The 17,277-nt window shown below is 38.1% G+C and overlaps 1 protein-coding gene across 1 annotated transcript in view; it reads left to right on the forward strand.

Annotated features, from left to right (window-relative positions):
* Positions 1-771: 771 nt before the first annotated feature.
* LOC125231258 (SET domain-containing protein SmydA-8) overlaps positions 772-17,277 on the forward strand; it is a 32,324-nt gene continuing 15,818 nt past the window's right edge. Inside the window, exons 1-2 of the mRNA XM_048136649.1 lie at positions 772-887; positions 16,148-16,190. Coding sequence (XP_047992606.1) covers positions 16,164-16,190 — 27 coding nt within the window. The 5' untranslated portion in view covers positions 772-887; positions 16,148-16,163. The remainder of the gene's footprint in view (positions 888-16,147; positions 16,191-17,277) is intronic.

Below are 17,277 nucleotides of genomic sequence, written 5' to 3' on the forward strand. Positions count from 1 at the left end.
TAAGCGGGTGGTGCAAGTGGCCCTAGTCGTAGAATACAAAGACGAGACTAAGAAATGAATGATGCTTTTACTAACACCTTGGCAATGTGACCCAGTCATAACTCAGTCCAAAAACAAACCAAATCATTGGCATCATTACGAAATACGTCTCATACAACGGACCTCGCGCCATTAAACAGTTTTGGCATGCAGCCCCTGCCAAAATATTCCAAGAAATGTCGCGGTTCTTTATGGTTATCAAGAGAATTATAACCACAAAAATGCCCACCAGGCAGACTGTGTAATAGATGATATGAAAGGCTATGAAACAAATGCAAGTGAATGATGAGATGACTTCCGATAGATAGAGAGGTATGGGAGAAAAAGTCATGCTGTGACGGCCCCTAATAATTGGGATAAAGGGTTATAGCGAATAATGACCACGGCATTAAAAAAAAGTTCAACGGATTTAATATAGGTACATAGGCTACTATTTTACTGTAGGCCAGCTTATCAATCGTTTGACCGCCAAAAACTCCATCTGATGTGCGCAACTACAAGTCAGAAACCTTACCTATGGATAGGTACACTGATAAGAGCCGCCGAAAGATTTCCATTAGGAAATCTAAATAATGGTAATATTTAAGTAAGTTAATACTTCGCCTACAGTAAATCTCCAATACATTACGCTTCTTCATTATTATAATAATATACGCAGAGACTGCGTTTGAAATCAGAATGCTTAATAAAAATTTATTGTGTCAAGCGTCCGCGGCATAGTTAGGCGCGCTTGGCGGGAAACGGTCGCGCCGCGCGGCCATTTTTCTCATTTCGGCGGGAAAATTGACGTTTTGTGTTTTAAAAAGTGTATTGTGTTTGTTTATGGATGCTTTGGGACCGATGCTGTGGTTAGTATTAAACCCTTTTTGTAAAGATCTTAGCAAGCACATAGGTTGTTGTTTTTTTTTACAAAAAAATGTATTTTGAGACGAGTAGTTAGGATTATGGAATGTTTTAGTAGGGCTGAATTTGTATGAAACGGAAAATTATTTTTCAATCTTTTGATCGTAGGTAGACATGATAACAGTGGTGTCTATAGAAGGTTTATTTTTTTTTAAATATATTTTAGTACATTTTTGTAAATAAGTATCCAAAAAGGTTCAATCATTAAATAATAATTTATGGTGATGAGCTTAAGTAAGTTCTGGTATTTTTTTTATAATATCCAAACTATCCAAACCAAAGAATACCAGACTTGCTTGACTAATAAGTTCTGGCTTAAATGCACTTTACCAAATTTAGTTTAATAGCACACTCAAAGCTAATGGATGAGAGCATCAAGTACTGGACTTGCGGCACCCGTATTTGGGCAGACATTCATTTTTATCAAATCTACGAACAGTTTATTTACATTAATCAATTTATATATTAAGCATAAAACTTTATAGCTAGTTTATATTATATCTAAAATATTTAGTCTCTTGAGGCATTGTACCAAGGATGCTGGTGACCTTTCCGCGCGAGGAAATCTAGCATTTTTCACTTGAATATTAGTTAGAAGAGCTTCTCATTTTGGACAGACGCGAAATTTGAACTTGTCCCAAAAAATGTCTCTCTAACCTATAAAAATATCCAAAATAACAATGCACTTTTAGAAGTTTTAGGCTAAAATATGTTTGTGCATTAAATTTAACTGCCAATTTAACAGTGGTAGCCGAAAACTCATGAATTTTGTTATAGCGTAATATTGTTGTAGAAGCGAATGGTATACAATGAAGTAGGTTGCTATGATTTCTTTTCCTCGTTTTCATGTTAGTGAAGCAACTGTTTAATTGTTAATTTTTAAGTATTTATTTTAAATTGAGTAAAAATGGTGGTTTGAAATTTAAATTAGGTTAAAACTTATACAAACTCCTTCAATAGGTACAATTGAGACGAAAGCCGATAATCTCAATTGCTGCCGAGTGTTTATAATAAATTATTCTTAGCTCAGACTCCCTATAAAAGCGATTTATTCCAACACAAATAACATTCGAAATGGAATGCGTAAACCCTAATGATCCAATTCCAAAGATACTGCGTTTATCCAACAATTTAGCTCTCAGCGCTTACGCGCGAAAATAAAAAAAATAGGTTACACTTTTTGTACAGTTTATATCGTTTAGCTTGGGAAACGTGGTGCTTGAACTATGAAGTGGTACCTCGTTGCGCGAAGTTGTCGCCGTAGAGCCCATTATTTTCTTTTCCTTTTCTTTACAGCTTCAGCGTGAAGACTTGAAGAGTCTCCCATAACCTCTAAATACTAGTGGCTCTGTGAGCTGTAGACCTTCGCGACATGCTTAGAGAACGCAAAGTTGAAAAATATTTAGTGATTGTCACAGTCCAATCACGACAGTGACAGTTTCAAGCGACATATGACTCGTACGCGAAAGGCACTTAACTCAAACCCTTTTATGGCAATTACTGCATTTAACAAAATTAATAAAAAACTGCGGAGCTATCATGCTAGCATTGCTGACCCCCTTGAGGATGCTTCGCCTTCCATCCCACATTTTAGTTTTGTTATCAATTTTTGTTTTGTAAGCGTATCGACGCTAGCCCGCAAAGTGGGCTGTCTATTTTCGCTCTTAAGGGTCACAAGAAATAAATAACCCAACTTATAATATGATACTACGTTAATCTTTTTTTTCGCCCCCAACTTCCCCATTTTGGTTTTGTTTTGTAAGCGTGTCGACAATAGCCCGCGACGTGGGCTGCCCATTTGTGGTGGTGGGTCGCAAGAAAATCCTAACCTAACTCATTAAATTTGAAATAGGTACGTTGGTCTACCTAAGTTTATGATGAGATGACGAGTGACAGAGATGTATGGAAGAGAAAGACATGCTGCGCCGACCCCGAGTGACTGGGATAAGGGCAAGAGAATGATGATGATGATGACGTTGGTCTACCTTTTTGGCGGGGGGCTCGGTGGGCGAAGCCCCCATCAACTTTAGTTTTGTAAGCGTGTCAAGTGTCAACGCTAGCCCGGGTAGCGGGCTGCCTATTTTCGCTCTTAAGGGTCACAAAAAAGACCCTGACCTAATTTAGTTTAGACACTTCATTGGTCATACTATTTTGCGGGGCTTCGCCCCGAGCCCCCCCCCCTTATTTATAGTCTTAAGGGTCGCAAGACAACCCTAACCTAACTTATTTGAAATAGGTACTGAGTTAGTTTATCTTTTTGGCCCCCCTTTGTTTGCTCCTACAGGTCGCAGGAAAACCCTAACCGACTTATTTCAAATACTACTTTGATCTTTCTTTTTACGGGGGGCTTCGCCCCCCGAGCCCCCTGCATTTGCTCTTAAGGGTCACAGGAAAACCCTAACCCGACATATTTTAAATACTACGTTGCTCTTTCTTTTATGCGGGGGGCCTCGCCTCCCGAACCCCCCTCGTTTTTGCTCCTAAGGGTCACAAAAAGACCCTAACCAACTTATTTCAAATACTACTTTGAGCATTCTTTTTACGGGGGCCTTTGCCCCCCGAGCCACCCTGTATTTGCTCTTAAGGGTCACAGGAAAACCCTAACCCGACATTTTAAATACTACATTGATCTTTCTTTTATGCGGGGGGCTTTTTTTGCTCTTAAGAGTCACAACAAAACCCTAACCCAACTAATTTCAAATACTACTTTGTTCTTTTTTTTTACGGGGGGCTTCGCCCCCCGAGCCCCCCTTTATTTGCTGTTAAGGGTCACAATAAAACCATAACCCAACTTATTTTAAATACTACGTTTATCTTTATTTCTTGCGGGGGGCTTCGCCCCCCGAGCCCCCCTGTATTTGCTCTTAAGGGTCACAGGAAAACCCTAACCCGACATACTTTAAATACTACGTTGATCTTTATTTTATGCGGGGGCTTCGCCCCCCGAACCCCCCTCGTTTTTGCTCTTAAGGGTGACAAAAAGACCCTAACCCAACTTATTTCAAATACTACTTTGATCATTATTTTTACGGGGAGCTTCGCCCCCCCAGCCCCCCTGTATTTGCTCTTAAGGGTCACAGGAAAACCCTAACCCGACATATTTTAAATACTACGTTGATCTTTCTTTTATGCGGGGGGCTTCGCCCCCCGAACCCCCCTCGTTTTTGCTCTTAAGGGTCACAAAAAAGCCCTAACCCAACTTATTTCAAATACTACTTTGATCTTTCTTTTAACGGGGGGCTTCGCCCCCCGTACCCTCCTGTATTTGCTCTTAAGAGTCACAGGAAAACCCTAACCCAACTTATTTCAAATACTACTTTGATCTGTCTTTTAACGGGGGCTTCGCCCCCCGAGCCCCCCTGTATTTGCTCTTAAGGGTCACAGGAAAACCCTAACCTAACTTATTTCAAATACTACTTTGATCTTTCTTTTTTATGGGGGGCTTCGCCCCCCGAGCCCCACCCTTTATTTTCTGTTAAGGGTCACAAAAGACCCTAACCCAACTTATTTTAATTACTACGTTTATCTTTATTTCTTGCGGGTGGGTTCACCTTAAGAAGTCTCGGCTCAGTCGTCTCCGTGACAGCCCAAACAGTATCCTAAGTGTGCTGGCGCAGCGCTGGGACTCGCCTTTGTTTGCGCGGTGGGTCCGGCTGCACGCGCCGCCAATCGCCACTCCACGTCGTTATTAAATTTATTTATATATAGTCAATAGGTATTAAGTTAGTTTTAGTACTAACATAGTTTTAAGGATTTGTGATATTTACTAACACTCTATGGATTTTTTAATTTTCGAAATAAATATATTGAATTGAATTGAATTGAATTAAGAAACCCTATAGCTATGATACGATGTTCCATAACGTAGTTCCAGTTCATATCTTCCGGCTTCATCATCAGACCTTGAAACCTAATCGTCGTCAAAGTTCGTATCATAGGTGTTTTTGGGTTTCTTAGAAAAGTCTTGTAATAAACTTCATCATGTAGTTCCAGTTCATATCTTCCGGCTCCATTATTAGACCTTGAAGCCTAATCATGGTCAAAGTTCATTACAAGACTTCTAAGAAACCCAAAAACAGCTATGATACGATGTTCCATCATGTAGTTCCAGTTCATATCTTCCGGCTCCATCATCAGATCAGTTCAACTGTACCATATTATTGTATTGTCATCAGAACTACATACATCTGTCAATTTTCATTACGCTACGACTCCTGAAAGATGGTTAAATTAGCTGCCTTAGATTCCATTACATAGTTAGTTACATATACACGACGACCTAATAAAAGCGTGTTAACAACGCCAGCTTAGCGTGTGTGAAAAATGTTTGTTTGCACCAACGATGTTTGATAAATGCAAAATAACTAAATCTTATAGACATCCCGCATTTTAGGAATTCATACTGAGAAAGGATGGGCAATTTCTGATATCCTCGCAATATTTTAATGCTAATTGAGACTGATTCTTTGTGAACAGTAATAAGCATTTATTTCAGTAGTAACAATAACGCCATCTAGGATTTGAGGATTGATACATATCAGGTCGTAATAAGTTGTATTTGGTTGTATTAAGTAAATACTGTCAAAATGTCAAAACTGAGGTTCTAAATGTTTTAGCCCTCTGTCGAGAGATGGCAGTCAGTCTTGACTAAAAGAATTTTATTGTATTTTCTAGTGCTCAATTAAATCAATTTATTTATTCAAAAATATGTATTTTTAATACGTCTGGTTTATTACCTTACATTTCGTAGACGTTTACCCATATTTCATGTCAAAAATGATTCAACTCAAATATGTAGTATGAAATTCAGTCGAACACATGAAAATTAAAACAAAACATATAAGTATATTTTTCAACCTAAAGGGGCTCCGTCTTTTTCCTCTAGCTTAAAGATACGATATTAAAATTCAAAAACAAAAATACAAAAATCAAAAACGTACAAAAAGTTATGGCACCCAGGAAATTGGAACTCAGAATCTCGTGACTGCAAAGCAAAAGGTTTACCACTGCGCCATAGCGTGTCATTCGTAGGCTGGCGAAATTATAATACTTATTCTAACAAATAAATTTTACATATTTATATACCGTCTAAACTCGTGTTCCAAAAGGTCTGAATTTTTGAAAAAGGACTCTATCTACATGTATCTAAAAGTCAAAACTTTTTTGATATCAATTAGGCTATTAGTTAAGGCGCGAGGCAGCATGACTTTGTCATTTTGAACAATTTCCAAAATCTGGGACGACAAAAAAATTTTATTGGCTCATAGAATCTGGTCACAAAATTTCACGCGAATCAGTTCAAAATTGCGACCTGTAGAGCGAGACATCCGGACATACAAAAGCAAATTGCTCGAGTTAAAACGTAGACCTTGCTATCGCTGCGGTCAATTAGAGTGTTCGAAATACAAATAGTATAAAAACTTTGAAACATGTGCAATTGCACTGTTTCATTCACAAAAGATTTTTCCCCTCACTAGCTCGGAAACACGTGTTTTGTCCTTTAATACCAGCGGGTAAAAACGCATTTTATCCACTAGTGGGTAAAGTAATTTGACCTTGAATAAAGTCAAATTAACTGCTTTAAAATTGATAAAAGTAGGTGAATCTAGTAATAAAGATGATTTACCACCTGTGGAACCACTGGAAGCAGTGAAAAACGCATTTTTTGCGTTGTAGTTTCCTCGCTATAGTAAGGGGAAAAGTTTTGTGTTACACTCGGGTGCAAATGTATTTTTACTTCTCGTGTGTTAAAAAACTCGCAAGTTCAGGATTCTATTCTCGAACCACTCGCTTCGCTCGTGGTTCAACTATAGAATCCTTTCACTTGCTCGTTTTTCAATTCCACACTCGACGTTAAAATACAACTTTGCCCCCTTGTATAACAAATAACTATTTCAGATCAACATTTTTCTTACTCATTGACAGAATGAGACAACTTTTTAAACAAAACACGCGCGCTCGCGATGGCCATCGCGACCGCGCCGCGGAGGTTAGTAATTAAAAAAAAAACTATCAGTGACTATGGTCTGACAATAACATTACAAGTGTTTATTAAATTATTCTTAGATTCCGTATAAAAGCGATTTCGAAAACAAATAACCTCTGAAATAGAATACGTAAACCCTCATGATACGATTCCGAATATACTGCGTTTATAGAACAATTTTGGCTTTCAACGCTTACACTCGCATCAAATTATCACAACCGGTAGAGATGCAGCTATAATTAGAAAGAGATAGGTATCTATTTATCGGAAATGTTGATTCATCGATGACTATTCTGATCTTAGAAGCAATAGTCTGTCAAGCCGTTTTAGTCACTACTATCACTAGAAAAAGTAAAGTTCGCATAATATTCTCAAGTTTTCCCAATTAAATAATGAATTATGCCCCTTTTTTAGTGGCACACTGGTTGGACCGGCTAAAATAAGTAGGTTTTAATATAGTCTGTCAAGCCGTATCTGCCAAAAGAAAAATGCAGCAAATTTAAAAATATGCGCGAAGGTTTCACTTCACAAAACTTCGCGCCTCTATGGCCAAAGTTGTTTGACAGACTATCAATAAATCATAAAAAAATAATATTAACAAAACTTAAAGTCAAAACTGCTCTTTAATCCCCAGTTCAAATTAGTCACATCTTCAAAGATTTAATTTCGTCGAATGATCGATATTCTCTTCACGCCGGCAGAGCTACCTGCCAACGTTTATTATGACAGTTATGCCATGCGAGAAACAAACGACGGCCGAATATCGGTGGAGTGTTTAAAGGTAATGATTGCCAGACTATAATGTCTGGATACAGTGGACACGGCAGTGGAGCGTGGAAGAATGTTTTCGAGCATTTTGCGAGAATAATCAAATATTTTTTCTAAGGTAGGTAAATTTTATGATTTTCCTACTTAGAATCACGAGCCCTTTCGATCTACGACAAAAAACAAGGGACAAAACAATGGGCCCAAAAGTTTCTATTATTTTGCATATTTTCCACTTTGTAACCGCTGTACAAAGTGTTTGAAAATTGGTAACGAAGTGGAAAAAATAAATTTGGGACGCTTTTTTTACCTAGTAGGATTGAAAGGGCTCGTGATTCTGAGTAGGAAAAACATTAAATTTAGATTACCTATTTTGGATAAAAAAGTTTTTGAATCTTTTTTCGCGAAAATGCCCTTTCCAAATATCACAGTTTAACTTTGCGAAGCAGAAAGTTTCTATAGAGAAACGCACAGTTAAGGATAACCAAAAATCTAAATGAGAGCCACCTGACAACGATATTATGACATTTATTATACTTATGCGAGAAATAAATGACGGGCGAACATCGGTGGAGTGGTTAGTGTAATAATTCTCACAGGGTTTCTATTGGTTTATTTGGTTCCCATAAAGCATCGTGTATATTTCGATTTTTTTTTTTGATGCAGGTACTAGTAATTGTTTACTCGACACACACGTTCTATTTCTAATCAGATAAAAAAAGGTAAAAGACATTTATTCATGACGCTCACAAACACCCCAACTAGCAAAATAGTCTTGGATTGCTCACTTTATAAGAGTGATGGGCTTATAGCACTCTAATATTTGTTTTATAAAATGTTATGCTCTTATATTAGCCTTAGACAAGCTAGTACGCACTCTAGAACTCTCTGTCTCATTACTTAGTCTCATATGTGTATATAAGCGCATTTTATAATACTATTATAAGCCTATTACTCCTACAATAACATTTACGTAGATTAATTGTTCTTGAGAGTAAATGTTCTTATAGTCCCCTTCTCTAAGTTTATTTGATTTTATAATGGTCCTAATAAATGCTCTTGTAAGAATGTCAGGCTAATATCTGCATAACATAAAAACACTATAAGTACATGCTTTTTTCATCTTATTCAAAACTATTATAAGATCAATAGCAGTAGTTTAGTAAGATATTAGAGTGATATTGGATCATTTGATGTTATAATAGCCTTAATAAATGTTTTTGTAAGAACTTCAGACTAATATCAGCATAACATAAAAATACAATAGTGCATCTTTTTGTGACCTTATTTAAAGCTATTATGAGATCAATGGCAGTAATTTAGTTCGATATTAGCGTGATATAGAATAAACATACTTAAATAAACAATAGATGAGATCAATATAAAGTGATTAGACCTTAAATCGATTTTGGGAACACAATTGTAAGTATACAACCATTTCACATCACCAACATTGCCATTTGAATAAAAAGTAAAAACAATAAGTATATTTGTTTTTGTAGGGTCAAGTGATATAAAATCAGGTCAAGATTAAGAAAATGAGGTTTTATATAGATAAAGCAAGGAACCCTAAATTAATTAAACATGGCCGTATCATTGGTATACAAGAATGCTAATATTAAGTAAATGATCTTATAATAGTCTAATAGCGCACTAAGAAAATGCAACTATAACAATGGCGTCTTTTTACTGCAAATATAGAAATAAAATAATTAACGAGGATACAAAATACTATTATTAGAGTGGGCGCATGAAATTTGAAGTGTAAATAAGGGTCCATTTTACTGTAAATAATATTTCCCAAGTACTTACTGCGCAATATGAAGAAGCACCAAGGATAAGAAACACGCTATTATAAGTTTATATAAGTATTACTAAATAGTAATTTGTACCTTCAGTGTTTGTTTTGTCACAACATTTTTTATCACGCTACAGACCAAGCAGATAGCCTTAGAATGTTTCAAATACCGTATTGTACAAAAATCAAAATAAGCTTGTTTAGGCTCATAAGAGTCTAACGTTGGACCAAAATAAGCCTATGCAGGCTTATAAAATACTTACCTGAAAGCGATATTAGCCTAAGGAAGCTTAAATTAGTTTTGGCATGATTACTGTAAAAGCAAACAGTATGCAATAAAAGTGATATTAGAACGATATTAAAATAAATACGCTTATAATTGTGCCCAAATCCAGGTTTATACGATGATATAGAATCAATATAAAACCAAAAAAAATTTAGTCTTGAGATCGTTCTAAGCGCGACTTTTGCTAGTTGGGACGTACGTACAACATGTACACAAGAAAAGAACAAAAAAAACAGAGCATTAAGTGCGCATCACAAACTGGACCCAACTGATGCTAGCTGAACATGATGCTAGCTGGAAGCCAGCGCTGGTCTTCGGTAGGGCCCATTCGGTGATGCCACGACAAATAACAAACACACAACAATAAAAAACCGGCCAAGAGCGTGTCGGACCACGCTCAGTGTAGGGTTCCGTAGTTCTCCGTACTTTTCACAAAAACTACTGAACCTATCAAGTTCAAAACAATTTTCCTAGAAAGTCTTTATAAAGTTCTACTTTTGTGATTTTTTTCATATTTTTTAAACATATGGTTCAAAAGTTAGAGGGGGGGGGGGACGCACTTTTTTTCCTTTAGGAGCGATTATTTCCGAAAATATTAATATTATCAAAAAACGATCTTGGAAAACCCTTATTCATTTTTAAATACCTATCCAACAATATAGCACACGTTGGGGTTGGAAATGTTGGAATGAAAAAAAATATCATCATAAAACAATTTTTATTATTTTTATTTTTGCACCAAATTTCAGCTTTCTAGTGCTAACGGTTACTGAGATTAGCCGCGGACGGACGGACGGACGGACGGACGGACAGACAGACAGACATGGCGAAACTATAGTTGACTACGGAACCCTAAAAAAGAAGAGGACGAAAAGAGAATCACGCATGCAATTTTTATTTATTTTTAACTGCAATTCAGCACGAGGCAAGTGATTGAACCCTCGGCCCCATATTGTATAAGCTGTCAGTTGCCCCGCCCCTTGGCAGTGCATACAACTGCTCGAGCGTTAATAAACACTTTGTCATAATTAAAAACTTATGAAAGTTCATGTGGTTAATTAGACAAGATTAGATTGGCTATATTTTGGCTCAGACAGAATAAGGTTTATCAAAGTCCCCGAGTAGCTTGACCGAATTTTATCATACCGGTTCATCCGTTCGTGAGCTATTACTATGTCACAGACAGACACACACACATAGACGTCAAACTTATGACAACCCAAAAACTCAAAACTCTTATTATAAAAACCCGTCAGGGGTTAAAAATTTGTGCGTATGGTCCATACGGATGAACCGATTTAGATTTAGTTTTTGTTTGAAAGCTGAATTAGTTACTAGGTACAGTCGCCGTCAAATATATCGGGGCTGCAAAAGCTCTTATAATTATCGAAACACGCCTCTCAAGAAGTTCAAGTGAAAAATATTAATTTTCCAAAAGAGTCTATGTTTCCCTAACCTCCTCTCTCATTACAAAAGCATGGCCAATTTAAAAATTCAATTAAAAGACTGTGTAATGTAATTAACTCGTAACTCTGCAATTTTAAGTGCTTACAAATATCGCGCCATATCAACACATTTATTATTAATTATTCATAACAGTTAACACCAAGGCATTGTGAAACTACAAAATAAACAGAACACAAAAAGAAGATAAATTCAAAACCAAAAAAGAACCAAACTAAAGTTAAACAATAGATCTGGGCAACGACGTAACAGCGTGGCTTTATTGCTTCGTCTGACTTTTTTCGGCGTAGAATTCGGAAGGTTGCCCCGGAACCGACGAAAAACACCCAGGCCAGAAGACACGTGATTCAAACATGTGGTTGATTTTGCTCACACTGTCAGGGACCATAGCACTTCCTCTCGAAGACAATAAAAAGATTTCCCCCGGTCCTGTAGACCCTGTAGTGACATTAGTGCCATCTAGTGTGGCTGTCTGCAAACCTGGAGAATGCACTGGAGTTCCAGTTCAGAGGGAACAGGCCGTGACAGAAGCTTCTCTTACTTGCCCTTATCCTCCTGAGTCCCGGCGTACTTGTACATAATGTACAAATACAAATTCAATTCGAGTTTTGAACTCTTAGTCTAAGCAAAGAGGATCGAGTATTATAGAGAGTTACTGTTGAAGTAAAATGTGTAATCACAGTACAAAACGATTTGCCTCATCCTTTGTAATGCGGACTGCAAAGGAATGGAATGCGCTCCCAGCATCGGTGTTCCTAGAAAAATACGACCTCGGTCTCTTTAAACGTAGAGTGAATAGGCTATTACTGAATCGATGAGCTCCATCTTAGACTCTGTCTTCACTTCCCATCAGGTGTGACTAGGGTCAATCGCCGATCAGTCCATTAAAAAAAAAAAAACATAGACCGCCATCTCTTGACACAAGCTTAAAACTTTTGCACCTCAGTTTTGACAATTTGGCCCATATTTTTAGCTTGATATGTGTTAAAATGTCAAATATTAATATTAGCGCCATCTAGCTGAGCGTACTCCAAAGGTGTAATGCCATCTAGGCCACCGTATCTTTGTCTGTATAGTACTGAGGTACGCTTTTTTCTTAGACTTTATCTGTCTGTACGGAGTTATATATCGTCACTACTTTTAAAAAATCTCGTATCTCACGCTGCTCCTCAAAGTTAAAACGCAGTAAGTCTATATGCATCCCATACAGTTTTTTTAAAAGTAGTGACGATATGTCTTTGATATAAGTGCACGCTCGCATCAATCAGCGGGGCGGGGCGTGCGGCGTACATGTCAAACAATTGAAGCTCATACATGTGTCCTGCGTCGATGCTGCATAGACTGTACGCACGCTCGCCCGCTCTGCACGCCCCGCCAAACGCTCCGCATCGAGCGTCCACTCAGTCCTTACACTTAGGCCCACTTGCACCAACCACTTAACTCAAGGTTAGTGGGCTGTCATCTGTCAAATTCCATATAAAATGGTGGGTTAACCCTACATTTTCGTTGGTGCAAGTTGCCCTTATACCGACTGCAAGTCGACTGCACTTATACCAACCACTTAACTCAGGGTCAGGGCTCAGCCCGCTAGGCTGTTGCGAAGGAGTGTCGAAACGTGCCTGCGACCTCGTCCTATAGCCCTGAGGCGGCAATCGAGGGGTTTTAGTGGGTAAAACATGGGTCTCATTATCATGGGAGTCCCACATAACCAACCCAGGCCGGTCCCTGCGCCTGGGATAGTATGCGTAAAGCATTTCCCCTCGTAAAAAAAAAGGGTTAGCGGGCTGTCATGTGTCAAATTCCATACGAAATAGTGGGTATTCATCTGACAAATTCCATATAAAAGTGACCCTTAGGGCCACTTGCACCAACTAAAATAGAGAATTTTATATGGAATTTGACAGATGACAGCCCACTAACCTTGAGTTAAGATGGAGTTAAGTTATTGTAAAAGTTCCAAATTCAAAATCGTAAAAATTGGCCTGAGACTTATGAGGTTTTAGGAATACTCCGCCTGAACGTTTTACGGCGCATCTAATACGAACTTATTCGTCTGTCTGTTTGATTTATACCGACGTTAGCTGCTGACCTGATTGATGGTTCTTTAGTTTAATGCCAGACGATATTCGGTTCAATTACTAGGTTATCTATTCAATTATATGTCGTATAACCATAACTGTAAATAATATTAATCTATTGATAGACAACGAAGTAAGGTTACGTGACATTGTTAATTTTTAGAATAGGTATTGTACTTAAGCATCTTGTGAGCGTTTTGGAATCACCCGCAAGAGTTGATATTAAATCAATAAACGAACTAGACTTTTCTTTTGATTGATCTACTCAAACCTTGTAGTTGCGTAATTAAGAGCTTCAGGGCGAAGAAGTGTTTTTGGTTGATTTTGATACGACCATCATTATCGTTTGCTTGGTGAATTTGGAATTTCACGTCAACTTGCATGCACCGTTACTGACAACCGTTAGGATAAATGTGTTCTTTAGTGGACACCGCGTCTCGGGAAGAGTAGTGTATTTAGGACTTAGAGTGTAGGATACCCTCAGGCAAGGTGGAGTGACGATTTGCCCAGGATGGCTGGCCGGAGCGGGATGCGAACAGCCGAAAATCGAACACGGTGGCGTGAAATTGGAAAGGCTTATGTCCAGCAGTGGACTGCGATAGGCTGATGATGATGATTGCATGCACCTCTTGACATCAGCTATCTTATCGTCTTCTAGGTCGTATTAAAATAAGATCATAACCTAAAAAGTTATAAAACCTTAATCCGACTCGTCAAAGTTATGACTCCATATTTCGTCACTGGCTTAAAATACGTGTTAAAAAAAATTGTAACACACGCCAGCTTTTACTCGTTTTGTTGATTTTAAAGCCAAGGATATTAAACAAACGCCAATTTTACAAATAAAACGAAGGTTTAAACGTCAAAACAATCATCGTATTTCACGAACGTTTGGCAGGCGAGGCGGCGATCACGAAAAATAAACATTTTATTGTTTTTGTTGAAACGTGGACGGAAAAGCGGAACACATTGGCTGTGTAATGGGTTTAATATTATAAATATTTCAGTGTTGATTTGCGATATGTAAACGAAAAGTTAAAAAAATAAGGAAACACTTTAGTATATTGCTGAAGGCGAATGTAAGTCCAGAGATACAGTGCCAATCGAATAAAAATAAAACATCGTGTCAAAAGTAGAGGTGTCTCTAGTATACCTCCCTTGGAATATCGCAACAAATACTGATCAAAAGTGTTTGCCATTATCTAATTGTTTTTCAAACATAGAAAACATAAGTAGTTTAACATCATAAGAAATTACTAAATTAGAATCTGTCTAAACTAGCACCAACGCCAACTCTAGGCTCAGAGAGTTGACACCACTATGCATAGTATTTCATAGTCATAACTTTATAATGTATGAGTACATGACTAAGAAAGGCAACCAAATGCTCGGTTTTATCCTTCGTGTTACCAAAGACTTCAAAAAACCAGACAGTCTTCTCTGCCTATTCCAGAGTCTCGTCCGTAGTGTAATTTGTAATTTTAGGATAGGTTTTAATACTCATTTATATTTTTTCTTGCTGTGTAGGTACATATTTTCGACGGCATTCTTATTTTAAACCTGTAACTTGTAGCTGCTATAATAATGTATTGAATGTTGTCTGTTTTGTGTGCCTTATGAATAAAATAAAATAAAAATAAAAAGTATGTTATGCATAATGCACATTCCCTCACTTGCCAAGTAGATGCAATAAGTTAAGAGTTGTCCTAATGACAATAATCTTCACATTTTATCGTATTCAACTCAAAATTCCTCAAGTCATGATTCCCAGATTATCCGACACGATATTTCGCAACGAACAGCCGATGCCGTATTTTCGTCCGTCTGTCATGTCCAATTAAAACCACATTCCACGGCTGTTTTTCAATTGTTAGAACTTTTGATAAAGAATGCAGGATTTACATAGAAGTGGACGTAAATTAATTTTGTTTGCTTGCTTGCGTGAAACTTTCTGTCACGAAAAACTTGCCTACTTCTGTGGTTCGAGGTTCGAGTGACAGACACTCGCGATGAAACCGGACCCAGTAGGCCTAGCACATGATTGCCGCGAGAGTATGTCGCCGCGAGATAGACTACCCGTCCTTATGTCATTAATACAGTTAGAAGAAGACGTGTGATCTATCTCGCGGCGACATACTCCCGCGGCCATCATGTGCTAGGCCTACAGACGGCACTATACGGCTCTAAACTAGAGATCTAGAGTACTTCCATCTAAAATATAGACGGTCGGCCAAATCTTGGCACTAAAAAAGGCGGCAAATTTTAAAAACGTATGGCTGAGTCGTGCCTTTCGTTGGTGGAATCATCAACGACCCATAACAGTCAAAAATTTATTTAAAATATAAGGGCGAGGTTCCCATCGAAAATTTGATTTTCGCGACTTTAATTTGAGCCAAGACTGCCAAGATACCTTTAGACGTACATTTTGCAAAACACAAGAAAAAAGTCGTTTTATTTGCATTCTGACAAAAATATGAATGAAACACCAACACTTTGACGATTTTCTTTGTAGATAAGACATAAGACATGCTGTCTCAGAGACAATTTCCATTCAACAAGTGCCAACTATATCGAATAACAAGCAACTGCATTTGGGCTGCAAAAGGGGCTTGATTTAAAATTATTTTTTACAGAAAATCATACATGCCTGAAGAAATCGTTAAAGTCAAGCAACAATAAACGTTTGTTTCCGTGCTGTATACTACTTGTGCTCTACTGTTTGATTTATAACTCTGTTTTTAAATCCAGCTGGTACAATAGCAACAGCTGTTAGCGATTATAATGACGTAACTTTGATGTCGTTTTTATTCTTACTTCGTTTGTTTCAGATTTTTTGACGGCGAGATGAATAAGAAGTCTCACAAGAAGAAGGTAATAATTTGATCTTAAATAGTAAAATATTACTTAATGAAAAAAAGTGTCACAAACAAAGCCGATTCATTTATAGTTCACTTGCCCACTTGTAAAAATTATATGGTATGCAAATAAAGAACTACCTATTGAACTATTGAACCACGTTCCTATAACTGATAGAAAGTTTCCTGTAAAAGGAAAGATGTAAAGGCCCCTGACAACTGAAGTTCCCTGGGCTCCCTGGCTACGCGCCCGCGCGGCGCCCATCACTGTCAGCGCGTCGTCTTGTGACGCGCGCCCCTAATTGCTATCTGACGGCTACGGACATAATTAGGACGAACGTTCGATGTCTATAAACTGAAATAGAAGTCGTAAATTAAAGGAAAGGTGACTGACTCCATTTTGTGGTGTGAGCCTATTTGAATAAAGAATATTTAGAATTGAATTGAACCAGTACACCAGTAGGTCCCACTTTGGCACGGAGCAATCGCGATAAACTGCCTTCGTAAGAAGATTCAAAAGGAAAACAAAAAATGTATCTATCTACACCAACGCAATGATTTATTGCTCGCCCTTATGGCCCGGTCACAATAAGGTTAAGAATACAAATATAACTAAGACTGAAATGTAAACCTGCCCCTTTAGCACAACTTGCCTTGTCGCGCGCGAGTCCATACATCAGCGCGACTTCAAGTTGTGCTAAAGGGTCTGCTCTGTTCGCCAAGTTGTGCTAAAGGGTTTGCACTGATCAGCACTTTTACAGTCTGACGATGTTGCCACTTTTTAATTTCTCCTCTTTTTGCCAGACTGTAAGTGCTGATCGGAGCAGGCTGACATTCCAGTAGTTCCCATCTGCAGCACAGTGTTTTTATCACTGAACACAACTCAACCTCTCACCACCGCATTTGCCACCAACGTTGCACCGTTGCCAACCGTAGCCAACCATGCAAACAAAACACGCGCGGCTCGCCCGGATTCGTCGCCATTTGGCGCGCGCCACAACCTTGCCAAACTTGATTGATATCGTGCCGAGGATATTAGAAGCATGTACTAATCAGCTGGGGTAGAAGTAAAACGTCATATGATGATCGTTTTGCGTTTGTGA

The sequence above is a fragment of the Leguminivora glycinivorella genome, chromosome 11 (assembly GCF_023078275.1).
Source record: "Leguminivora glycinivorella isolate SPB_JAAS2020 chromosome 11, LegGlyc_1.1, whole genome shotgun sequence".
NCBI lineage: Eukaryota > Metazoa > Arthropoda > Insecta > Lepidoptera > Tortricidae > Leguminivora > Leguminivora glycinivorella.